Below are 27,015 nucleotides of genomic sequence, written 5' to 3'. Positions count from 1 at the left end.
TTGTTCAGTACAAGCTAACAATCATTTTTATTTTTGTTTTGTTTTTGTCCCAGGCAAAGTTTTGTTCTTTGAGCCCCATTGTTCCTGTCACTGTTAGTGTGTTGACCGAACAGGACATGTTTCAAATTGACAATAATGGCACAATAAGAACCAAAGCCAAACTGGATCGTGAGACAAAACAGAACTACAAAATAAACATTTCTGTTTCAGATGGTAGCTTATCTGACTATGCTATTGTGATAGTAAATGTCACCGATATCAATGACAACACTCCAACATTCACTGGGAGCTACCCTGATGTCCATCTGTCAGAAGATAGCAAAAGTGGCACCTCAGTAAAACAGGTGTTAGCTAGTGATTTAGATGAGGGCTTCAATTCAGAAATGTCTTTCTCTTTACAAGGCGGCGATGGAAAAATTGACATTGACTCGAAGACGGGACTGATAACTTTGGTAAAAGAACTTGACAGGGAAACACAGGCCAGTTATAACCTGACGGTCATTGTCAGTGACCATGGCCAGCCGTCAAGATCTGACAAAATTAACTTTACACTAACTGTGGACGATATCAATGACAATCCTCCAATTTTCACAAATTCCAAATATGAAGTGAAAGTGAGAGAAAACAGAGGCACTGGGGATGTGCTGCTGAATGTCACAGCCACCGACTTAGATGAGGGAGAGAACTCTCGCTTGGAATACCAGATTGTTGACAGCCCAGGATTCTTCCAAGTGAACCCGGCCACCGGAGAGATGAGCCTGATTCAGTCTCTTGACTTTGAGACAGCAAGAGAATTCAGTCTCAATATCGAAGCTAAGGATGGAGGAAGTCCTAGTCTTGTTGGCAAATGCACTGTGCATGTCCAAGTTCAGGATGTCAATGACAACGCCCCTGAGTTCAGTCAGAAGATATACAGCATCTTGGTACTGGAGAATTTACAAAGCGGGGCTGACCTTTATACCCTGAATGTTACTGACAAGGATGAGGTAAGCATATTAAAATGGTTGAATACATATGGTGTAGGGCCCTATTCACAAAGCCTTTTAAAATATTTTTTGAAGTCTATTTTTATGGATTAAATAGTTTTATATTCATTAAAGGTGAAGCTTTTGTGTTCATCATTACAGCCGCAAGAATGTCATTGATTTAAAAAATGTACTCCTTAATTATAAGGCCATCTGTGTTTGTCAGTTGAAGAAAGCTACCCACCTATGCCCTGTACTTTGAGATAAGCCAAAAGTTGTGTCTTGGCAATTCTGTGAGTCAAATTTAAAAAAAAAAAAACAGATTTCCTGCCCCTTTTATATTACTTAGGAATTCAAATCTGGAGTGCTGAAACAGTTGAAACTTTTAAATCTAGGCTTGTTAAGGATATCAAAATCCAGAATGATCTTTACTAATATATTCTTGGTACATCAAGGTGTTACCGTTAGCCTGTCTCCCTACAACATTCTGGATGGCAAAAATACTACTTTTGTTCTCTGTTGTATTTCTAACTGATGCATTTCTTACATTCACTCGTTGCAGTGTCTTGAAGGGGGAATGGTTAAGGTTACCAGCTATAGAGTACAAGTCACCAGGATATGATGACTGAAACAGAAAACTATACACAAGAATGCATTTGTAATAAACCCTGTAATGCTGATTCATGATTGACACATTATAAATATATGATACTGATTACTGTTAAAGGCTGTCATTGTTACATTCTCTAACTAGTTTCCCTGCTTGCAAAGCTCAAAGGCAATAAAATGTAGGTGATAGCTAGTTCACAGATCATCTTGTGTTGAAATTGCAGATAAGATAATCAACTCACGTACTGTACACACATGCTACAAAAAAATCAGTTTAGATAAACTGCAAACTGTAGTTGTTGGTATCCAGGTATAAAATAAAACACATGTTATTGAGTTCAGCCAGCCAATAAGCAAGAATGGGTATGTAACAACACCTGACAGGAGGTTCACCAAGACTCCACTTCAATGACCCCTGGCAACGTAATGTTTTCAAAATAACCTAGTAACAGGGAGTTTTTAAACACAAGTTTACCACTGGCCTTGTTCAATAACATTACATTGCAAGTTGTTAGTTCTAAGAAATGTCCTTGTTATAACAATTCTATTTCCATTTTTTTACAGAATGGATTTTCAGATGGCTATTTTATTCTCAACAGCGCAATATTTAGTATTAATAAGCTTGGGGTTATTTCATTGAAAAGTGATGCGCATCTCGATAGAGAAGAAGAGTCTTCATACGATTTGACAGTAAGTCAGTATTGCTATTGATGTAACACTTAAGAACATGTTTAATGTCCTTTATAGACTGAAATATTGATTTTAAAATCTTATGAATTAAGTCCATCGATACCCCATATTAAGTTTGTAATTATTAAATAATTATTAAGAACCAGTTTACTAAAATAGACCCCATGAGGATAGAATATTTTACTAGATAGTGAGTTACATTAAAAAGTTCTGTAATGATTTCTACAGGTTTGGGCTGTCGATGCACCAAATGATGGCTTCAACGCAAGCGCTTCATTGAACATCACAATCCTGGACGTCAACGACAATAACCCTCAGTTTGAGGAACTGCCCCAAAACATCTCTGTCCCAGAGGGAAACTACAAGCCAAATTCTCCCGGAAAAATTTGTGAGATTGTTGCAACGGACAAGGACATTGGTGAAAATGGACATGTCACTTTATCTGTATTATCTACAGAGATGAACCACTTATTTAGATTTCAGCAGGTAAAGAAATACATTAAAAGAAAAAATAACAGTAATCTGATTTGTCAGTGCATTGTTTGAATATCCAAAGGCGGTGTGGTAAATCACTTTTTAGTTTTTTTAATATGCTTGATATGTTTAAAACATGTTGATTGAGAGGTAATTTTATCACTGAAAATCTGTCGTCAATGAAAAAAAAGGGATCTAAACAGTGTCAGATCTAAATACCGCAATCAATTTGAAATCATTAAAAGAAGAGGACTTTAACACTGTGTAAGTTCGTGTGTACAACTGTGACCCCACAGAAATATGAAGGGCATCTAAATCATTAGTAAATTATGCCTAATAAATACTTTTAGGGTAGAAATGGCAAGGCTGTTTGGTATTTATGATACAAAAGTAAACACAGCTATTCTCTACAATAGAAATTTAAGCAATGATACTTCCAGGTTACCAAAAAGGGACAAGTTCTCCAGAAAGAACCAAGTTTTGCTTCCTCACCAGTTTTGTGTAACTTCCCTTCAATGGATTTTTATGAAAGCTAACTGTGTCATTGGTTTTAAAGGATGGAAGTTTAGTTGCTATTGAGCCTTTGGATCGAGAGTCCAAGGACCTGTATGAGTTTGCGATTATGGCATCAGACAGTGGAACACCGCAACGACAGGTAGTGGCTTTCTTTTCTTCATAGCATTTTTCTCTCAGTGTACGTCAATATATTACCCATTAGCAGCAGGACTCTTCTACAGGTGCCAAGCTAGGGGGCCTATCAAACTTCTTCTCTACCTTGGACAGATTTACAATACCCATGATGATTACAAACCCTCAATTAAAACTGAGGTGTTTACCACTAGATAAATATTAACTTAGAACTTCTACCAATATTGCAGTTATTCTGGGCTTGGTCTTGAGTAGAGCAAGGAAACAGTAACCTAAAGGTGGAGCCCAATGAGGGTAATTCTAGCCCAGCTATTTGATCCATCCATAATTAACAAATTAAACCTGTACATATATATATATATATATATAATCAAAACTTACTCCCTTGAGGACCAGAGGTTTACAACCATGCAGCAAATTGTAAAATATGGGGGATACATCGATGTTTTTCACTTATAGGTTACCAATAAATTTTTTTTTTTCCCCCTCAGAACATCTCCTACATCAAAATCAGAATTACTGACATCAATGATAATGCTCCAGAGTTTTCCAAATCATCATACATTGAAAATGTACTTGTGGCTTCAGCAAAAAAGGGAGATGTTGTCCTAACTGTGTCAGCAAGTGATAAAGACTTAGGCAACAACTCTCACATTTCTTATAGGTAGGTGCCTCGCATCATCTATAAACGACGTAGTGCTTGACCATGCTATATTACTGACCTGTTTTATATCTTTCTGTTCCAGTTTCTCTCAGAGTTCTCCTTACCTTAGCCTGGACAGTGACACTGGGATTATCACCCTAGCCAGAGATTTGTCAGATGTCACCAAAGACACTCTTCTTAATCACACTGTTATTGCAAGGGACCATGGTCTGACTCCACTTGATTCAAAAGGTATTTTGCAACAAGAAAATAATCTATCACGTATCTATGAAGCTAGTTTCCATTACTATTTAATAGTGTTTGCAAATCATTCTGAGTGGTTCTGGGTTTTGGTGCTCCAATACTGAGTTATCATCATTGTTCTCTAAATCTGCCTTTACCTGGCTTTGAGTTGCTCAGAGCTTGTCTAGAGAATACTCAGTACTGGGGCTGAACAGCTTTCCCATTCGATTCAAAGCACTTTTACTGTACCTTTCAACGCTGCCAGCCCCACCTACCCCTACTCCTTGAAGATAAATAGAATGCATACTGGGATATAGATTTGAAATAAGGTTGGAATCATGTATCGGGATTTTTTCTAAGCCTTTTCAACAGCAGCTTTTGAACTACAGCAGTTTCATCTAAAATTATTAAGCAGTTTAATCCTGTAAAAATTGGACAAAAATCCTAGAAACACCAGCAGTGGTTTTCAACCTTGGTCCTCAAGTACACCCAACAGAAAACCCTTTTTTCAATTTGTTGTCTGGTGATAAACACAATTCAAGTAGAATCACTGTATCTACAAATGCACTGAAAAACAAAGCATATTTAAAACAAATATGTATTTGTATATCTGGACCAGCAGGGGTACTTCAGTACTAAGATGGAAAACCACTGTTTAATAGGCTGTACAGTGCTAGGACTAGAAACTACTATAGACTACCTAACCCCCACCCCCCATCCCTTTTTTTATTGCCTTATACAGCAACAGTTGTGATCAATCTGATGGTTAACCCAGAGTTTGGCGTGAAATTCGAAAATTCTACCTACAACTTCAGCATTGCAGAGAATGTGCCAAAAAATACCACTGTGGGGTCTGTCAAGGCTCTGACAGGAAGCCTTCTTGTCCACACAACTTATACAGTCAAATCCTACACGGATAGATTCTCCGTCAACAAACAAGGTGAAGTTACAACCCTGCTTGAGCTGGACAGAGAAAAACAAGACCAGTACACCTTGGTCATAGAGGCAGTTGATTCCAGGACTCCACCCAACACAGCAGTCACAATGGTATGGAAAAAAGTTATCATCCAGTTCCACTTTTGCTTTAGTGTTGTGTTGGCATGGCTGACAACTATCGTAGTTAAATCAAATGTGCATCAAATATGACGCAATTGATGCCCCCCATTCTGTTCTGGGGAACTGGCCATTGTTCTGTCCACTGGGAAAATTTCCCTTCCTGATGTTTTGGGTTCAGAAAGCTGATTGTGTGGTCTGTCGTTATTATACGTTCTAGTCTCAGAAGTGTGGTGAAGTTGTACTACTCTGGGCTAGGACATCTTTACAAAACACAGTGTATGACACAGATTAGTGACCAAGATTGAACATTTAAAGTAAATACCGTATACAGAAATTATAGATGCATTTTAAAATGAAAAATACAGTGTCCCTTAAGTGCAGTTCTGTTGTTTTATTGAGATGATGATATAACCAGTAGGTCCCTATTCGAATTATATTATCTTAAAGCATGTAAGTGTTTAGTTGGAAGTGTAGCAGCTTCCTACCAAAAAGCATGGAACCTTTTTCATCTTTTGCATATGACCTACTGTGTGTGTGTGTGTGTATATATATATATATCTATATATATATATATATATATATATATATATATATATATATATATATATATATATATATATATATATATACAGACGTGCTCAAATTTGTTGGTACCCTTACAGCTCATTGAAATAATGCTTCATTCCTCCTGAAAAGTGATGAAATTAAAAGCTATTTTATCATGTATACTTGCATGCCTTTGGTATGTCATAGAATAAAGCAAAGAAGCTGTGAAAAGAGATGAATTATTGCTTATTCTACAAAGATATTCTAAAATGGCCTGGACACATTTGTTGGTACCCCTTAGAAAAGATAATAAATAATTGGATTATAGTGATATTTCAAACTAATTACTTTCTTTAATTAGTATCACACATGTCTCCAATCTTGTAATCAGTCATTCAGCCTATTTAAATGGAGAAAAGTAGTCACTGTGCTGTTTGCTATCATTGTGTGCACCACACTGAACATGGACCAGAGAAAGCAAAGGAGAGAGTTGTCTGAGGAGATCAGAAAGAAAATAATAGACAAGCATGGTAAAGGTAAAGGCTACAAGACCATCTCCAAGCAGCTTGATGTGCCTGTGACAACAGTTGCAAATATTATTACAAAGTTTAAGGTCCATGGAACTGTAGCCAACCTCCCTGGGCGCGGCCACAAGAGGAAAATCGACCCCAGATTGAACAGAAGGATAGTGCGAATGGTAGAAAAAGAACCAAGGATAACTGCCAAAGAGATACAAGCTGAACTCCAAGGTGAAGGTATGTCTGTTTCTGATCGCACCATCCATCACTTTTTGAGCGAAAGTGGGCTCCATGGAAGAAGACCCAGGAGGACTCCACTTTTGACAGAAAAACATAAAAAAGCCAGACTGGAATTTGCTAAAATGCATATTGACAAGCCACAATCCTTCTGGGAGAATGTCCTTTGGACAGATGAGTCAAAACTGGAGCTTTTTGGCAAGTCACATCAGCTCTATGTTCACAGACGGAAAAATGAAGCTTTCAAAGAAAAGAGCACCATACCTACAGTGAAACATGGAGGAGGCGCGGTTATGTTTTGGGGCTGCTTTGCTGCGCCTGGCACAGGGTGCCTTGAATCTGTGCAGGGCACAATGAAATCTCAAGACTATCAAGGCATTCTGGAGCGAAACGTACTGCCCAGTGTCAGAAAGCTCTGTCTCAGTCGCAGGTCATGGGTCCTCCAACAGGATAATGACCCAAAACACAAAGCTAAAAGCACCCAAGAATGGATAAGAACAAAACATTGGACTATTCTGAAGTGGCCTTCTATGAGTCCTGATCTGAATCCTATCGAACATCTATGGAAAGAGCTGAAACTTGCAGTCTGGAGAAGGCACCCATCAAACCTGAGACAGCTGGAGCAGTTTGCTCAGGAAGAGTGGGCCAAACTACCTGTTAACAGGTGCAGAAGTCTCATTGAGAGCTACAGAAAATGTTTGATTGCAGTGATTGCCTCTAAAAGTTGTACAACAAAATATTAGGTTAGCGGTCCCATCATTTTTGTCCATGCCACTTTCATTTGTTTTATTATTTACAATATTATGTTGAATAAAAAAATCAAAAGCAAAGTTTGATTTCGCTTAAATATGGAATAAACAATGGTGGATGCCAATTACTTTTGTCAGTTTCAAGTTATTTCAGAGAAAATTGTGCATTCTTCGTTTTTTGTGGAGGGGTACCAACAAATTTGAGCACGTCTGTATATATATATATATATATATATATATATATATATATATATATATATATATATATATATATATAGATAGATAGATAGATAGATAGATAGATAGATAGATAGATAGATAGATAGATAGATAGATAGATAGATTATATATATATATATAGATAGATAGATATTGTATATATATATATATATATATATATATATATATATAATATATATATATATTTTTTTAACCGTGTAGGACAGTGGTTTTCAACCCCGGTCCTTGGGGACCCCTGTGTCTTCTGGTTTTCATTCCAACTGAGCTCTCAATTACTTAACTAAGCCCTTAATTGAACTCATAATTAGCTTAATTATGCCATTTTAATTGTTTTCAGCTCTTAAACAGTTAGGGATTTCAACTTAACTATAAAATGTTATAAATAACTTGAAATCTACAACTTATTAGGAGCTGAGAACAATTTTAAAAAAATGTATAATTAAGCTAATTATTAGTTCAATTAAGGCCTTAGTTAAGTAATTGAGAGCTCAGTTGGAATGAAAACCAGAAAACACAGGGGTCCCCGAGGACCAGGGTTGAAAACCACTAATGTAGGACATACATATCTCTAGACTTTCATATAATACATTCTCTCAAAACATTGTAGGCAATTTAAAATATCAGTTAGGTCTGGGGTTCACTGAGAAAACTGTTTTGTCTTTTCTTGTTACCAGGTTACAATCCACATTCTAGATGTGAATGACAATGCTCCTGAGTTCTCCCCGCTCATTGTGACCCAGCTGTCTGTGCTAGAGGGCCTGGATGGCTTAGACCTTGGCTTGTTTTCTGCAACTGACCACGATGCTGGAGATAATGCAAAAATCACGTACTCTTTGAAGGATGATTTTAGTGGAGTCTTCAGAGTAAACAGCTCCACGGGTCACCTGCTATCAACACAAGCCTTGGACCGTGAAACAGTAGAGAGCTACCTACTGAATGTCATTGTGAGTAACCCAATAAAGTTCAAGTAGTGGTGAATTGCATGTATGCATCCATGCATGCAGGTATGCAGTTATATATTATAGTTTTACATCTTTACACAGTAAAATGTAGATGTGAATTCTTATAATATAGATGCCCTGATCAGCTCAGTGACATTGACGTGAAGGCAAAACCAGCTTTAATATTAATATATACAATGTGAACATTATGATGCTTCAAAAATGTTATCTCTCAGTACATGCAGTAAAAGTATCAATGGGTAAGAATATTTTTGGTCTGGTACATTTGTTGGGTATTGTAGCATTACTTATAATTAGCCAATATCAATTATCCTAAGCCTTATATTATTAATTAATAGTGAATAACACAGACAAATGACAACAGTATTTTAAGAATAGAATCACATGGTTTATTAAATAATAAACATCCATTAGTTTTTGATATCACAGAAACAAAACAGTTATTGCAACATATTTCTCTAGACACGATATATGTATTCAGACTAGATTTAACAGTTAAATAATTGATCAATATTACCTGAACTAGGAGAACCACTTATAGGCAGAACCTGGAGGTATAGATAGTTCCAGGATAACTGGATGCATTTCCAACAGAATGTTCCCGTGAGAAAAGGATATATGACTCACTGCCTTTTACACACTCTGATCTACTTGTGCTTTGCTCTGTTAACAACAGCTGAGCGGAAATTATAGTTCACAGTATAAAGATACTCTCCTACACAGTCCAGTTGGTGTACATAGTCACACCAATACTTTCCTATATTTTCTCCCTTTCAATCTTTTACTCAGGGGCTCCCGAGTGGCGCATCCAGTAAAGGCGCTCCGCACGGAGTGCAAGATGTGCCCTATAGTCTGGAGATCGCAAGTTCAAATCCACGCTATGTCATAGCCGACCGTGACCGGGGAGTTCGTAGGGGGCGGCACTCAATTTGCTGAGCGCTGCCCGGGTAGGGAGGGCTCAGGTCGGCAGGGGAATCCACGGCTCACCGCGCATCAGCGACCCCTGTGGCCGATAGGGCGCCTGTGGTTCTTCAGCGGAGCCGCCAGATCTGTGTTGTCCTCTGGCACTATAGGTCTGGTGGCATCGCTGTGGATCTGCAGTGCGAAAAATGACGACTAAATTTATAGAAATATAAAAAAAAAAAATCTTTTACTCAGAACCAACATTAATGTTCATTTTAACCCCTATTACATTGTGTGGAGCTGTGTTTATACACATACGACTATCAGGCCATTATTCCTAGAGAATACATTGACATATATTCTGTACTCATTGATAAAATTATAGGTGATATTTTAGTGAGAGCTAGTTTTCTTTTAAAATGGCAAAAATCCTCTATACCTTGATGCTAATGTAAAATATAAATGTCTCTGTTCTAGTAAAATCTATTATACTGTATGGTATTGTATAGTTTTATGTTGGTACTGTGTTGTTTTATTGCTTGAAATTTACAAACCTGACAGAAATCCTAGCAACACCAATGGGACAAGACACACTGTAATAAATGACAGAATTCAGGTTTGTGGTGATGGGATTCAAGCCAAAGGCCTTGCAGCACAGGCATCTTACTCATTATGCTGAAAGAGCTGGTCCTGTTAGGTATACTGACAGTCACATATCCTCAACATATCCATTCATCAATAGCAGATGTTCTTCATAATGCAACATAACAATATCAATTGAAGGGTTATTTTGATTAAGGTTTTTTTTTTTTTTTTTTTTTATCTGACAGGCAACAGATGGTGGCAGACCTACTCTGTTTTCCACTGTGACTCTCAATATTACAGTGGAGGATATAAATGACAATAAGCCAGTCTTTAACCAGAGTTGGTATAATGTAACCGTCAAAGAGAATGATCCGCCAGGCGTGGTATGGATTATACTTCTGTATTACATAATGTTTTTAGAGCAACCTAATGTAGATACTGTATAAAAATGTAGAGTGGGATTTTCCGTCTGTTAAATAAAACGGTCATAGGTTTCAGACCTGTTCACCTACTTGTGCCCCCAGTAAAAGTGTTTTAATCAAGGCTTGTATTTTACACTTAGAATATTCAGATAGTAAATGTAAAGTAAATGTTGCTGTTGCTTCCTGGTACCATATTACTTCCTGTACTGTACTGTAGTTCAGCTACACTCCAATGCTGCAACCAAGCCATGTTGACCTACCAAACAGGAAGTGAGCAGATACCAGGAAGAAACCATGCAAAAATAAGTTATTTAAAGTATAAAAACTGTCAAATAGCATCATTGAATGTTTTAGTGATAAACAAACATATAAAGGTCAATGTTGCTAATGCTGTAAGAAAAAGGATTTTACAACTTTGGTTTTCATTCCCAAGTATATGATCATTTTACAGTTGTACCTTAAAGTTTGTGATTCAAGGTTTAAAGTTATGGGTTACAAATTCTGACTTGAATTCTGTTTTTGTATTTCAAGATTTTGACTGTGTTTGCCACTGATAAAGATTTAGGATACAATGCCATCATCCACTACATGATTCTTAAAAATACTGATTCCCCATTCTACATTGGCGAACTCTCTGGGAGAATTGGAACTCTGTATCCCTTAGACTATGAAACAAAAAACAGCTACACCTTCAGAGTGAACGCTTTCAATCCTGGCACTGACTATGAAAGCACGGTAGACATTACAGGTAATTCGAAACCATAGAACTTGAATCCACCAATCAGGATGCTCCGTTCTCGGGCACTGGTAGACCAACATGGGCATTCAGATACAATATCTAGATACTTCATCTCTTCCAACGCCTTCCTCCTACTCTGAACGATTGGTTAAAATACATATAGAGATTTGGATGTAGTTTTTTCTAATACATAAGAGATTCACCACACAATATTGTACAAAACACTCCCTTTCATTAAAGCCATATATATATATATATATATATATATATATATATATATATATATATATATATATATATATATATGTTTGAAGTTGTTTAACTCCACTACATATACATTTAGTTTACAGTAGTTGTTCTGCATATTTTAGAATAATGACCTGTGCTTTCCTTGCAGTAAACGTGGAGGATGTCAATGAAGAAGGACCCATATTTGTTAAACCTCCTTACTATGTGTTTGTGCTTGACAACTCCACTGCTGGCCATTTGATTTTGGACATCAATGCAACAGATGAGAATAATAGCAATGATGTGGGCATTCACTACAACATAACAGGTAACAAGGCAGCATGTAAATTATACAGGGGGAGCAATACCTAACCACAAAATATACATTCTATTTGTTTGTCCTTTGCATTTAGCAAATCAGTGAATACATCAGGCTATTTAAAAAGGATATTGTTTGTTGGAGCTGGGCCTCAAATGAGTAATTTGTTGTTTGAATTACTGCATACAAGAAATATGTTATTACAGAACAGGATAAAGCACAATAAATGCACATGAGCTTTTATATGGTACAAATTGTTTTCTGATAGAAAAGAAGATTAATGTTATTAATTAGTCATTTAGCAGACACTTTTATCCAGAGCGACTTACGGAGACTAGGGGGTGAACTATGAAACTGCTGCAGAGTCACTTACAATAAGACCTCGGTTTTCTCATCCGAAGGACGGAGCACAAGGAGGTTAAGTGACTTGCTCAGGGTTACACACAGTTAGTCAGTGGCTGAGTGGGGATTAGAATCAGGGACCTTCTGGTATCAAGCCCCTTTCTTTAACCATTGGCCCACCAAGATGCAGTGGGATATATTTTCAAAACATTTACTCTGTATCCAACGGTACAGAGTGAATATTATTTTAACAGTTCGCAATCTTGCATTAATTCAAATCCAACAAAAGAATGACAGGAGAGAGAAAAATTTAGCTGTTTTAATTTGGGTTTAAACATACTTTATTTTCCATACATTGCACTTACTATAAGAACAGAATACTCTGTGAATGTTTTTCTAGTTTTGTGAAATTACAAAGTGTTTTTTTTTTTTTCCTTTTTCAAAAAAATAAAACAACACACACATGCTTCTGTTATGGGTATCTCTATTGCTTTTTTTTCCCTCTTTGCTTCTCCAGAAGGAAATAGAGATGGTCTTTTTGACATTTCCAGCACAAACGGACAAATCACTCTTTCAAAAGACTTGACAAAACTTACCGGTGGTGCTGTGGAACATTTACTTAAGATTATGTCTACAGACAACGGATCACCCAAACTGTCTAACACTGAAAAGGTAATTCTTTCTATGTATGTTTTCATTGACACTGTTTCAAGAAGGCTTCCTTTGATTCATCATTGAATGTTTTAGTGATAATACCTTATCTCTGTTTCAAGCATTTGCATATAACATAGAATTTTCAACTGCTTCTAAATTTAATACACTTGGTCCACCATTGGCTTACACACTCTGATGATAACCTGCTAGAAATGGGTCTGTACCATTCCTCCTTTTTTCATTAATGTCTCCTTGAAAGAATTAGCAAATGATTGATGTAGTGGAAGCGACCAACTGGCAAATGTTCTCACAACTAACCAATCTTTTTTAATATCAAGACTCCCCTGTATGGATCCTAATGAAAACAAACTAGTCAGGCCTGAAGTGCAGGAAAGTTGAAGCAACGCAAATATTTAAGTGTAAAACTGAACGTGATTGTGGCACACAGCAGCTTGAACATACCATAACTCTCCTATTTTCCCCACAAGGTGACTGTAACTGTGGTGCCAAACAACACAACATTCCCAGTTTTCTTGGCAGTGGATTATCAGCCAAAGCCGCTGAGTGAGAAAGCAACCCCTGGAACTGTTGTTATACAAATCAGTGCACTCTATGCTTCACAGGTGATATACACTATTGAGGCTGGCAATGATGAAGGTAAAGAATATCAGGATTGCATTCAAATACTTTGTGGAGTTATTTACATTTTTATTTTTTTGCTGATTCCACTTATATCAATGCCTACTAGGTCCAGAAATTACATTTTGGGCAAAACTAAGAAGGACACAAAGACAAAAATGTGGGTGTTTAATATTAATGGGTAAAATTGTTACCCTGTCTGCATCAATGCAAGGTTTACCTCAATTTCTATGACAAAGTTATATAAATGTAAAACTCTAAACCCAGAACAAAAATCAAAATCAAAATAAAATATGCATGAAATGGCAAAATTGATTGGTGACTACGATAAGGAAAGGGGCTTTGACACGAACATTTAAGTATGTTTGTTTATTTAGCAGATGCTTTTATCCAAGGCGACTTACAGAGACTAGGGTATGTGAACTATGCATCAGCTGCAGAGTCACTTACAAATACGTCTCACCCGAAAGACGGAGCACAAGGAGGGTTAAGTGACTTGCCACATGGACTAGATGTGAAATGCACCTAATTTGTGAATTAAATGATCATTGTACAGTGCTACCCTGTTATAACACAACATGTTATAGCGCAGAATCGGTTAGAACATGGAAAGGCTGTGCCCTCCATTCCCACATCATGCAATCTGACTCCCAAACATTTAAGTGATCCTGGTGATGTTTTCGTGAATCTTGCTTGGATGAACTGGAATAGAAACTCAAAAAAGAAAATGTGGCAAGATGGCTTGTGGGTGACGTCAGACCAGGGAGGAGACAGACACAGTACTGGAGTATTAATAATAAACAAAATGAAAGGGTTGAACAAAACAGAACACTGATACAAAACAGAACAGTGACCAAAACAAACAGACAGACACAGAACAAAACAAGTATCATGCTAGTCTAAAAAACAGACATGGAACGAAAAACTGTTTCTTTTGCTTTACCTCCCTTCTCTCGTTCCGCCTCTGAACACACTAACCCCCGTTCAGCCAAAGTTCCTTGTTTTTATATTGTGACCGAGGGACTAATTGGCTATCAGTTACCTAGTTTATCCCTCTACCACATTCAGCACAGGGTTTCTCATATGCGTGGTCAACAGCCAGTTTGTCAACAATCACTTGCTGTTGACCACGCATTCTCACGATTTTATCTGGATGGGGCATTTTAACCCCATCCGGGCTGTAAAACAATAATACCAATAAACAGTGTTTTTAACACCACTAATAATAATAATTAAATAATAATAACAGAACAGAAATATAAAATAATACATACACACAGAGGCAGGGTGTACCCCATCACAATGCTTTTTATATATATATATATATATATATATATATATATATATATATATATATATATATATATATATATAGTGTATTTGTGACCATATCAAAAGCTAAATTGTTTACTATTGTATTTTTCTGACAGGATACTTTTCTATTGATGGATTCAGCGGAGTGATTAAAACAGTAAAGCAACTCAAAGTGGAAGACTTCCCTGTGATGATGCATGTTAGAGCTGCGGACTCTGCACAGACTAGTGTGTTCAGTGAGGCATCTGTGAACATCACTGTTATTGATGAGAATGATTTCCCTCCTGTTTTCTCCAACTCCTCCATAAAACAATTCCTAAAAGAAGTAAGGGGTTAAAATAGCATACTCTGAATTTCAGTTATCCCAGCAGAAGGGTCATTACATCACCCAACAGGTTACACCAACTCCGCTTTACACCAAACCTAGTCACACGACAAAATTAATTTGAAAGAAAACTAAAGGAAGCTACACCTTAACAAAGTTTTTTTGACCTTTGACCTTGGGGTGAAACCCCAAAAATAAAAATCTCTAAAAATTACCAAGAAAAGGTCAAGGTCTCGGCTTCGTGCAAAATTTCAAGAAGGAAATATTTTTGGTTTGGATGACATGAGTAAATTTAGTAACACATCATCAGTGGGGAAAAAAGTCAGCACCTTCTGCTCCAGGTGAAAAATTACCTTTTTGCAACAAAGGTCACATCAGTCAATGACCCCTTTTCTCTCTCCACAGTTTCTCAGTCTTTTTGAGATCTTGATTCTGAAACCTCTGAAAGTGAGACTCGGGCATATAACACTGCAAAGAATGTTGTCATGGGGTACACAGCATTTGTCATCCTTTTCTGGACAGCATTACTGCTGTGATTTCCCAACAGGGTGCATGAATTGGACATACATCCACAAAATCCTCAGAGACATTTTCAATCATACCCATCCAATACGTAGCTACATAGATGACAGAAACAAAACGTCCTCTCCTGATATAAAACTGCATCTTCTTCCTCAGCTTTGGATTCATCAGAGCCGTCCCAGGAGATACTTAGTTTCTGATTCACTTATAGAGAGACTTGAAGCTGAGTCTGGGAAATGGGGATGAATCTATACAGACGTTTAGTGCCCTTTATGGTTAATGCAGTCTTGAACCTGTGTTTTAAGTGTTTAGCATTGGCCATGATGGCTTTTCCGGATACAAAGATGAAGGTTATGCTGTCAAAGGCAGTCTTGCAGAATGAATACATCTTCAGTGGTTGCAATCTGGCCACCAGTGGGATGCTGCAAGCTCGTTTTTCCAGACTTTCGCTTGACTGTTCCCCCAGTACCATCAAAAGGGCCTTTGCCATGTAAAGTTGCAAAAAAAATCCTTTCTGCATCCAAGTTGAAGTCCAGTCTATGGTGGCAGAGATTTATGAAATTGAACCGGTTTTTGTATTGGGCAGCACAACCATCACTGAAGTAATGCATTTTCCTCAGGTGGGGAAGTTTTTCGTTCACTTGGGGGAGGAGTTTGGATTGAAAGAATTCCTGGCACCTATTATACTCACATCAATGGGAAGTTCTCAAATTCTGAATTGAGTGCAAAACCTTGATTATCATCTTCCATACTTTACTTCATTACTATGATAGCAGTGCTAGTAACATCTCCATGTCACATAAAAGTAATTGTTCACCTGGAATAGAAGGTGCTATTCATTTACTCAAGTCATCTCATTCAAATGAAATGTTTGTTACCTGAAGATTATTCAGGTTTCTTAGAACTGGGGAGGGGGGGCAGGTTATGTTTTGATTTTTTCAAAGCAAACCAAAAATATTACCTTCCTGAAATTTTGCACAGACGAAGCCGAGACCTTGACCTTTTCTTGGTAATTTTTTGAGGTTTTTATTTTTGGGATTTCACCCCAAGGTCATAGGTCAAAAATGTTGTTAAAGTGTAACTTCCTTTTTGTTTTCTTTCAAATTTTAGCACAAACCGTTTTTGAGTAAAAGGTTGGTTAATGTTAAAGGGGGGTACCCATCAACCACATTTTGACCTCTCAATAACTTTTGAACCCTTAACCTGATCAGTCTAAAAATGTAAATGAAAGCTTGTTTGCCTGAAACAACCCTAATAACCAAGTTTGGTGTAAATCAGAGACGGTAGGGTTTAAAATGCAATTTGCGGTGATTTGTCATGGAATGACCCAGAAGTAGCTGGTGGTATATCTGGCATACAGCTCCTTTCATACAACAGTTCTTAAGTTGTAAATTACATTATTGTTTAGGAAGTTCCACTACATAAAAAATGAGGTGAGATTTACAATATGAATGGACATGTCCTGGCTCTAGCACCAGCTTTGACTGCAGGAATTATTGTGATCTGATTTAATTGGTAACATGGGTCCCGTCCATCGGATATGTAAAAATATACTACATTGTAGTTTCTTTATTAACGTCAGGTCCATGAGTGTGTCTAAAAGTACAGTACTGCATATATAGGCCTAATCAGTTAAAATTTTCAAAACAAAGCACTGTAATACAGTATAAAAAAACATTCCAAAAACCGTTTGTGTTTGCTCTGCCTGTTCTGTACAGGAGGAGAGTGTGCCCACAGAGGTAATACGGCTCCTTGCTACTGATAAAGACAGCGGTCGAAACGGAGAGCTCACATACTCTATCCTCAGTGGGGGAGACGGCAAATTCTGGATCAATCCGGTTAATGGAACTCTATACGCTGATGTGTCTTTTGATTTTGAGGCTGGACCTGTAGAATACCAGGTTTGTGTTATCATTAATAACCATTTGTGTGGGATTATTATTATTAGTTTATTTAGCAGACGCCTTTATCCAAGGCGACTTACAGAGACTAGGGTGTGTGAACTATGCATCAGCTGCAGAGTCACTTACAACTACGTCTCACCCGAAAGATGGAGCACAAGGAGGTTAAGTGACTTGCTCAGGGTCACACAATGAGTCAGTGGCTGAGGTGGGATTTGAACCGGGGACCTCCTGGTTACAAGCCCTTTTCTTTAACCACTGGACCACACAGCCTCCTATTAAGCCTCTTTTAACAGATATGTTAATGTGGTGCATGAATTATTTTTTAACAATAAATCTAAAAATATTAAAGGGCAGTTTTGCTGAAAAGAATTAAAGAACATTTTATTGGTATAAAACGAACCAGAAAAAACTTAGCTGGAGCATTGAGCAAGAACATTATTGCTAGTTCTATAACTGTGCAACTGTTTTATTTCTTTCGCAAAATGTGCCTTTGCCCTGTCAGGTAGCATAGGTTATTCTCTTACCAAAGCTTAAATCCTTTTTCTTAATGACTTCTTTAGATTGTTGTGTATGCTGAAGACAATGGCATACCAGAAAAGAAGTGGGATTACTGTACTGTGGCAGTCAGTATAATTGATATCAACGACTGTCCACCACAATTTGAACCCGTGCAGCCTATGACTGTTAAGGAAAATGCACCTGAAGGAACAGAGATTGGAAAGGTGACTGCCATTGATCAGGACACGGGTGACAATGCCTTCATTGTGTATAACATCACAGGTAATGAAACGTCCACTGGAGATCATGCAGGAGGGAGGGGGTTAGGAGGAATGGGTTTATGAACTGTGGGTTTACCGCCTTTTTTTGGTTTATTCTATGCTGTCCTCAGCGAAGCAGTATTGCGCTTAGATTTTAAAAAATGTATATCCTTGTCATAATTTCAGTCTATATTTATTTATTTATTTATTAATTTATTTATCAGGCATCCACAATAAAAGTGAACATCTAATTTAAAAGGTGTTGTTTTCTTTGGTGTATCCACAGTTTTGTTGGGTCACAGAATGAATTAACTAGAAGATTATTAAACAATGAGGAATAAAGCACAGGACAGTGCAAAATTTTTTTTAGTATTGACTAATAATCATGATTAGCGCCCTTTGGTCTCTCAGTTTATGACATTGGTGAATCACCCTGATGATTATGGACTTTAACCTCTTGTCCTTTTATTTCACATAGCAACAGTTTTGTTTACATTGTTTAACTAATGTTTTATTGATCTTTCCTCAGTTTCTGTGGATTAATTTGAAGATATTCTACCTTTTCATGTTTTTAACTTGAAATGATCATATCTAAATCAATAGTGAAAACCCTGGCTTTAGTGTTCCTACCTTCCCTTCAGTGCACCTTATTTAAACAGATCTGAAGAAATGTATTTAGGTTATATCCACTGAGATGCAACAGCTTTATCTTGGCTGCTGTAGATTCAAAAAGTGTTAATGTATGTAACCTTATGTAAAACATTATGTGAAATGAATTCATGTTTGCTTGCAGATGGCAGCGACGTTTTTGCGATCAAAGCCGATGGTACTATCACAGTGAAAACCCCTACAGACTATGAAACCCTCAATAAATTCAGTATTACAGTGACTGCAACAAACAACAAAACCGCTCCTTTCCATCAGGTAAACATAGATATTTGAAATATGAAAACAGAAAATGGGCTAAAATTAAAAACTCTAGTGACCAACAGGGTATTAATTAGCTTAGATTGTAAATGTAACAAATTAATGTTATTGGCTGAGCTTGTACTTTGTTTTTTTACACAATGGAACCTAACTGTGACATAGTGAAATTGACAACAACTGTCTGCATATATATTTGGTGTCACTGTAAAATAATTATTGTTACCACTCTTATAAAAGTTTCCCATAGTAAAAGCACAGCAATGTGTAGTAAAGCATAGTGATACTGTAGCATGGTAAAGCATAGGTACTGTTAGCATTGTAAAGAATTACAAGGTATGGTAAGGCATATAATTAAACATGATAAATCAGGGTGAACTATGTAAATACATAGTATAACCACTGGGAAAGCATGGTAAAACTGAAAAAATACCATGGCAAACCTTTTATAAGAACAGTACAGAAAAGTTAATCTATTAGTTTCTATATTGCTTGTTGGCATATTGTAGTGTTTAGTCTATGTTTTCCTTAAAAACCAACAAACAAAAACAAAACCTTTTAAATTTAAGAAAAAACGTCCCAGTGGATATTGCCATCTTAATTGCAAATCAGCAAATATTCTTTTTACATTTTACTTTGGGTAGTTCAGATATATTCCGGGCAGGTATTTTACTTCCCCACATCTGTAATTGGTTTCCATTGTACCTGCCATATTCTGTACCTGTTTAAACTTTAAGAGACACACAAACACAGCTATTCCATGGTTTACTTAAGTCTTTATATTCATTTACAGAATCAAACAACTGTGATTATTTCAGTACTGGACGTGAATGATAACCCTCCAGTGTTTCCTCAAAGTAACTATACAGCCAGTGTGAATCTGACATCCCCACTGGGAACTCAAGTGACTTCAGTTACTGCTACTGATAAAGATCAGGTAATGTTCCCTTCATTCCTTTCTCAACTGCAGTATGTAAATAATATAAAATGTATTCTCAGTTGGACTTCTGGGATGAAATACTAAATTAATGACTGTGATAATTTGTTATTGATAATTAGTCATTTAGGTCAGTATTTTCAAGAATATAAAGCATGCCATTTAGAAAGTATGGTATTAAGATGCAACCAGTCCAATGTAACTTACAGCAGAGGAAAAGATTGTAGGTGAAAAGTTTTGATTTTAAGTTATTTTTTAATTTAAAGTTAAGACAGAAAAGAACCAAAATGCCCTTAGCACAATGAAAGTGTCTCCAGTAATGGTAATGGTGAAAGGTTTAAGAAGCTAATATGACACTAATTTCTGTCCTTAGGGGAGTAATGGTGTAATAGGGTATCATCTACTGGATGATGAGCCGCACAGCAAATACTTTCTTATTGAGAACCCACTTAAAGGAAGGATTATAATGATACAGAAACTCCCCGATCCTGGAGACTACTCCTTCACTGTACAAGCTCGGGACCAAGGTGAACCTTCTCTGAACAGCACAGCTATTGTTAACGTGCAGGTTGTAGATGACAGGCCTGGTCTGCCTGATTTCAACAAGACTGATATCAGGTGAGCCAATCAAATAACTCTCCCACGGCTTCATCTCTTGTAGAAATAGGTCACCCCAAGCATCACATCTTTAAGTATTATTTTAATAAGGGAAATATATTTAGATATTTTAGAATGTACTGTTTGTTGGAAACTAGATATTTCCTCACTGGCAATAGCTCTCCTTTTTCACTGATGCTTTCTTATTAGTTCAGGCACTTAGGATGTTGTTGTTAATATCACTAACAACAACAGTCTAGACATGTTTCATTAAATGTAAAATCAAACTCTATTTAGATGAACAAAATAAACTTTAAAACAGTGGTCTTTAATTAACTCGGAAGGTAAAGCATTACGCTAAAACTTGCTGTAATTATTTAAAGTCTGTGAAACAAATTAAATCATTTGGTCAATCGCACCTGTAGTAGGGTGTTGATACTTCCTTTTTAGGCCACATTTTTGGGCTTTTGGAAAATCTGTATAATATTTGGTATAGCAACACAAAATATTGTTTTTCAAGAAATTTGTAATGGGAAACTTTTACTGCTTTTGATTCATGGGGTCAATTTCATCATTATTATGTTCAAGGATAAGCATAGTTACTGTAAAAAGCAAAGGTCCACACTGACTGGCTTGCAATGTTTTTCTTTTTGCTGCACTTGCTAAATTGCCCTTGGTACCATTTTCCCCTCTACCTAGCCTTTCTTTACAGACATTAAGTACACATTTAAAGTTCAGTACTGGTCAAAAACATGTTTATGTTCATTGCCTGTGTTTGTTTGTTTGCTTGTTACCACCCAGTACACATGTCAAAGAAAACACAGGAGTGAATCATGTGGTGTATACCTTTGCTGTGTTGGATACCTCAGAAACGCCTGTGACATATACCATTTTAAATGGAAATGAACTTGGTGAGTGGGCAATCAGTTTTTTTTGTTAACTAATGATGACTTCAAGGCAAACAGACACTTACTATGTTTCTGTTGTTTGCAGGTCATTTCCTATTGCATGCAAGCACTGGTGAACTGATGACCACCATCAATCTGGATTATGAGAAGCTCTCAAAGTACATCATCACTGTAGAGGCAAACGAAGCTGGCTCCAGTTCTAGGAAAGGTAGTTTCTTTCTAACAATTTGAAAGTTCTCAGGTGTTTCAACCATCTGTAGCACTGTGCTCCACTTTCACATGCAGAAATAACAGGGTTATACTTAGGCTTGCTACTTTTCGATATTACTCGGTAAAGCTAATTTAGTGTTGAATTCCCCAAAATAAATTTATATAGGATAAACGTCAGTAAAACCACTCACTGTTTATTTTCTTAACAAAAATAATTCTTTAGAAATCCTCTCTAGTTTGTGTAGTTTTTATACTTGCTGTCTATCCTGTCTCCGTTCTGCTCTGAATGGCTGTTAGTCATCAGTGGACCATTGGTACTGTCGTTTCACTGTCAATCATTTCATCCTGTTCTGACAGGTCTCATTGACTGAAGCAGCGCTAGAATGCTCTCATTCGTTTAAATGACTGTCAATCATCAAGACCTGCACCGACTGTGCACTTTCATTTTCCAGCTACAGCGCCTGTCATTCAAAGTGCCTACTTTGAAATTAGCGGGTTAAGGTGTAGGTAAGCTTTTGCTATAGGTATATGGTGACAGTTACTAGTTTGATTTGAAAATGGGGCACAAGAGGAAAACACTTAATGAGTATTGTGCACAATACCCTGACCGATGGCTTAAGTCTCCGCGGCAGGATGAAGCTGGCCCGTCTGCCTTGCCTTCCAAGAGGTGCTGAAGCAGGAGAAGGTTGGAGTTCAGACTCAAGTCAGTTCTGTTCAACTATTTAATGTTTTGTTCTGTGCATATTATTTTTACTCATACATTTATGCTATAAAAGTGTATATGCTATGTTTTCTACGGTTTATTTGAGACCATTTTTAAATGTGTGTAGGATCTTTATCTTTACAAGATATAGCTTCGCTGTGACCAAACGTTATTTCAATTAGAATGTTGGTAACCATGGTTTTGTTGCATGTTGAGTATGATAAAGGGGTTTCACTAAATGAGACGTTTTTCAATGGCAAAAAAATATATATATTTTTATTTTTATTTTTTTTTGGCAAAAAAATAAAAATCGAATAGTGGCAAGCCTAGTTACACTCTGTAGACAAATTTCTTAAGCCTTTTGCCTGTGTCTACTGCGTGGTTCTAAATTACCAAACAAAGGTTCTTAGTATTAGCATCATGTTGGGTGGAGGTCTTTATGTTGCTTACAGAGAGGTTGTGGGTAGACATGTAGTTGGTTGCCTAGATTGAAACATAGAAATACAGTACTAAAATAAACTTAAACTAAATGACAACCATTTTTTTTAAATGTCTTTCAATTTAAACCGGAACAATAAATGAGTAAACAAAATGTGTGTCTTTTTTTACCACTTTTTGTGGTGTTTGTTTCCATTGAAGGCACAACACCTAAGAATATTGCAAGACTGACTATTTTGGTTGAAGATGTGAATGAAGAACCAACATTTATCAAAAAGAGCTATTCTGCAAGAGTTTTCAATACAGTCCCATACAGGTTCCAAGTAATCAGGGTTGAGGTAGGTGGTGGTGTTCCTACTGATGGCAAAATTATCTGGGAGTCTAATTTATTTCACTCTAAGTTCTAGTTGTATTCTTATTATGTTTTGTTGCATGTTTTTTAAACTTTTGGTTTCGTCAATGTTTTTGTACGAATGCTTTAACATGTTATAGTGTTGCTAGCCTCCATTGGACATACTTTAAAAAGTCACAGACATTATATCATATGCAAGATCACTGAATCTACATCATTGTAAACCTTCCACTAGAAAGACAGATTGGCAGATATTCCTAGATTAAAGCTTTGAATACATTTTTTTTTTTAAATAAAGTGATGATTCACTTTACATTGCTTGCACAGAAGTTGTGGGTAGACATGTCTCCTAACCAAAGGCAATGCATTGATAAAGAGCAGTTGCCATTATAGGCGCTATATAAAAATAAATTGATTGTGTAATTGTCACATATATTATTGTGATATATAATTTCACTTTATTTTATTTATATTTATGTGGTATAAACTATTGCAAATGTCTTTATTTTATGGTGTCTTGACTCAGGCTTCAGACCCAGATGGTGAGGATAATGGAATACTGGTTTATAGTCTTGATGGACCCTCCAGCAGGGAATTTGATGTTGAAGAAGCAACAGGACAGATTTTCGCAGTATCCTTGGCAGGCAAAGTGGGAACATTTTCTTTCAAGGTCCAAGTTACAGACCAAGCAGGGAAGGGCCTTTCAGATGCAACTCAAGTTGATGTAAGTCCAGTAAACTGAAGTGAAGTTCTGTAAAGTACAATGGTAGCGGGTATAAGAACAGCAGAGCACTTATTCAGCCTAATTTGAAGCAAGATGCATTCCATAAAAGATAATGAACAATTAGTAAGCCTTTATAAAGGTTAATAGTGCTTGTATAAGAGTGAGTTGAATAAAGCTCTTCCTACATACTGTAAGATTACTTCCCTGTTGTTTGATTTTTTTTATAGGTAACTGTTGATAGCAGCTCTAATAATGACATTGTGGTGATCTCAATAGACCAAAGAGTTAATATTGTGGAAAAGAAGATCGCTGAAGTAAAAAGGTATGCGACATAAAACATATAATAAAACCAATAATATCAACAACACACAAGAAGGTGTGAGCTGTACTGCTACACCTGAGAAGTGGGTTGCATCAGTGCAAGCCATGCCTTGAAAGAAGTTGCAGCTAACAAAAGAATTTCATAAACCTTACCTGTTTGGCACTTCTGTTAAATGCATTGGTCTCAAATGTGCAGTTTCAAAAGAAACATGCTAAATCAAATATGTATTTTTTTCATTTTAAAACATACTACTTTAAAGAAAGTTCTTGGTAGTTTGTAAAATGTTTGCTCTTGTGTATTGCATTCTCTTCTTTGTCAATAAAAAATGTTATCAGAAAAAGCAGAAATTAAGTATGGTAACAAAATTTTAAAAAGTGGCCACAAGGAAGTGTTTTCTTTAATACCTTAAAAGTTTATAAGTTTAAAAAAAAAAAAAAAAAAAAAAAAATTAATCATGCTCTTATCTTTCTACTGTGCTGTCTATTGCAGGGCTCTTGAAGATTCACTAAAATTGAATGTGAACATTATCAATGTATATGCCAATAATATTGAAGAGAGATCCAGATCTGACGATGAAGAGACATTCATCTCGTTCATAGCTACTGATACGAACAGCCAGATCATTCCAACAGAACAAGTGAAAAGGCAAGTATCAGAGCTAGAAAATAGAACAGTTTTGTAGCTGCTAGATGTACTTTCAAAACAGCATGGGGGAGGGGGGGGCATATTTTAATATTCTGACACCCCTACAAAACTCGCTCCAACACAGAACACAATTCTGTGTATTGTGAAACATTGAAAAATATGCTGCCAGTCCATGAACAAAGCAGGCATTTGTAATTGTGACTATTTATTAACAATTGTAATGTATTCATTAATAAAACATATACTGTGGAAGGAGGGGGGTGTCAGCATACAGAGTAGGTGTCAAAAATGGTGGTAATGTTACAGACCAAGCAGGGAAGGGCCTGTCGACTAACTGAATTTGAAGTAAGTAAACTGAGATGAGTTCTGTGAAGTGCAAAGGGGATGAGAGTAGAGTTTCTTCCTTACTTTGCAGAATTCTAAACCAGGAAGATGAGTTGATCAAGACTGAGCTGCGCAAGGTGTTTGGTGCACAAGTTGAAGTGTCAGTGATAGAGACCGAGGAGGAGTCAGCCACCTCCCCTGAGCTGATAGGGGTCATTGTTCTGAGTGTTCTTCTCGCCCTGGTCATCACTGGGTTTGTTGTGTTTGTGGTGCTAACAACAATAAGGTAATTACATTATTTCTCTTCCGTTAAAGCAGTTTGTTCACAAACTGAGAATTGTAATGGTAGTTGTGTAGTTGAAGATACACAAAACAACAATGTTGGAAAAAGAAATCTTTGATAATCCTACACACTTAATGCAATTTTCATCCCTGACGTTTTACAGGGACCCATGTATTCTATAATAAATAAAAGTTGCATGTCCTGGTTGCAACCGGTGGTGTGGTATAATGCACTCCGAATACTGATTTTGAGCCCTGTCGGAGGGATGAGGCTAAAAGCTCGTCATCTGCTCATGAAAATTACTAGCACTAGTATCTAGTAGACTAGACTAGTCTAGTATCCTAGACTGCACAGATTCCTGGTGTTTTATGAGGAATAGTTTCAAAAGTGATGACTCTGGAGAACAGACTTCACAGCTGATTTCATCCTCAATTTTTTGTTAAGTAATTAGTCATTAGTCAATGGTAAGCATCCCTCTCAGAACAAACAAATGTAAGCACCTGGCAGTTACATCCCACCAGGACTGTCCGTGCTTCTCATGGTGTCCCAACAACCGCAGACAGTGTTCTGACAGGGGCTTCTGTTTTGATTTTTCAAACCCAGTACATAAAGGGGGTGATGTAAGGATACCAAAACCCCCATAATGCTGCTGTAAATCATGTTTAGCAGCCATAAAGGCTGTTAAAAATGCGGCGTATGTAAAGAATGGTGTTCACCTGGCATTCTGCACTCGCTATCAAATTTGCACTTTGCCATCATTCATCCATTAAAATTATATTGAAATGCATTCACATGAAGAAAAGAGCATGGAATTGGGCGGGATCTGGAGACTAATCAGGCACAAACATTATAATGTGATGTAAGGATTTTGCCTTGCACTTAGGCAATTGCTGACCCGCCAAAAACTTTACACCTCTTATACAAGGTGCAACCCATTGTAGAAGCGAGTAACTAAGAGCTGTATAAAAGAACACACCTACAGAGACATTGGCTAAAGGATGGCTGCTGTGGTGCACTTCCTGAGGCAGGGACACTTGGCTCTAGTTGAGGAGAGGCAGAATCACGTTCGGAGGAGAAGGGCAAGACCAGGAAGACCCTGCATATTCAATCCCAGGGTCACTTTGTTTGGGATGCCGGAGGAAGCGGTGCTAAAATGTTATCATCTCACTCCGCAGGTCATTCTAGACCTAATAGCTGAATGAGGGACGATGCCTGCACATGTGAAAGTGCTGTGTTCTCTGCACTACTTAGCCTCTGGTTCCTTTCAGACCACAGTTGGAATATCTGTGAAAGCTTGCTTTGTTTACACCGAGGAGGAGAGCGTCCGTTCCGCAGGATAATGACTATGGAACCCTTCAACTGCCAGTCAGTCATGCTGCTGTTTGTGTACTCGGGCAGTCACATGTTTTGTTGG

At 37.1% G+C, this 27,015-nt stretch overlaps 1 protein-coding gene across 1 annotated transcript in view; it reads left to right on the top strand.

The window, feature by feature from the left end:
* Positions 1–59: 59 nt before the first annotated feature.
* Positions 60–27,015, top strand: part of LOC117972517 (protocadherin Fat 4) — a 30,637-nt gene continuing 3,681 nt past the window's right edge. Inside the window, exons 1-26 of the mRNA XM_059025484.1 lie at positions 60–986; positions 2,139–2,264; positions 2,493–2,750; positions 3,295–3,393; positions 3,878–4,050; positions 4,133–4,281; positions 5,015–5,319; positions 8,293–8,562; positions 10,314–10,451; positions 11,022–11,238; positions 11,627–11,785; positions 12,636–12,790; positions 13,261–13,429; positions 14,842–15,050; positions 17,291–17,473; positions 18,037–18,256; positions 19,028–19,158; positions 19,952–20,095; positions 20,469–20,713; positions 21,494–21,603; positions 21,686–21,808; positions 23,153–23,289; positions 23,830–24,027; positions 24,255–24,349; positions 24,839–24,994; positions 25,410–25,604. Of these exons, the coding sequence (XP_058881467.1) occupies positions 117–986; positions 2,139–2,264; positions 2,493–2,750; positions 3,295–3,393; positions 3,878–4,050; positions 4,133–4,281; positions 5,015–5,319; positions 8,293–8,562; positions 10,314–10,451; positions 11,022–11,238; positions 11,627–11,785; positions 12,636–12,790; positions 13,261–13,429; positions 14,842–15,050; positions 17,291–17,473; positions 18,037–18,256; positions 19,028–19,158; positions 19,952–20,095; positions 20,469–20,713; positions 21,494–21,603; positions 21,686–21,808; positions 23,153–23,289; positions 23,830–24,027; positions 24,255–24,349; positions 24,839–24,994; positions 25,410–25,604 (5,234 nt within the window). The 5' untranslated portion in view covers positions 60–116. The remainder of the gene's footprint in view (positions 987–2,138; positions 2,265–2,492; positions 2,751–3,294; positions 3,394–3,877; positions 4,051–4,132; positions 4,282–5,014; positions 5,320–8,292; positions 8,563–10,313; positions 10,452–11,021; positions 11,239–11,626; positions 11,786–12,635; positions 12,791–13,260; positions 13,430–14,841; positions 15,051–17,290; positions 17,474–18,036; positions 18,257–19,027; positions 19,159–19,951; positions 20,096–20,468; positions 20,714–21,493; positions 21,604–21,685; positions 21,809–23,152; positions 23,290–23,829; positions 24,028–24,254; positions 24,350–24,838; positions 24,995–25,409; positions 25,605–27,015) is intronic.

This window comes from Acipenser ruthenus, chromosome 6 (genome assembly GCF_902713425.1).
Source record: "Acipenser ruthenus chromosome 6, fAciRut3.2 maternal haplotype, whole genome shotgun sequence".
Classification (NCBI taxonomy): domain Eukaryota; kingdom Metazoa; phylum Chordata; class Actinopteri; order Acipenseriformes; family Acipenseridae; genus Acipenser; species Acipenser ruthenus.
Note: the sequence above shows the minus strand (reverse complement) of the source record. Positions and strands in the feature narration are given on the sequence as shown.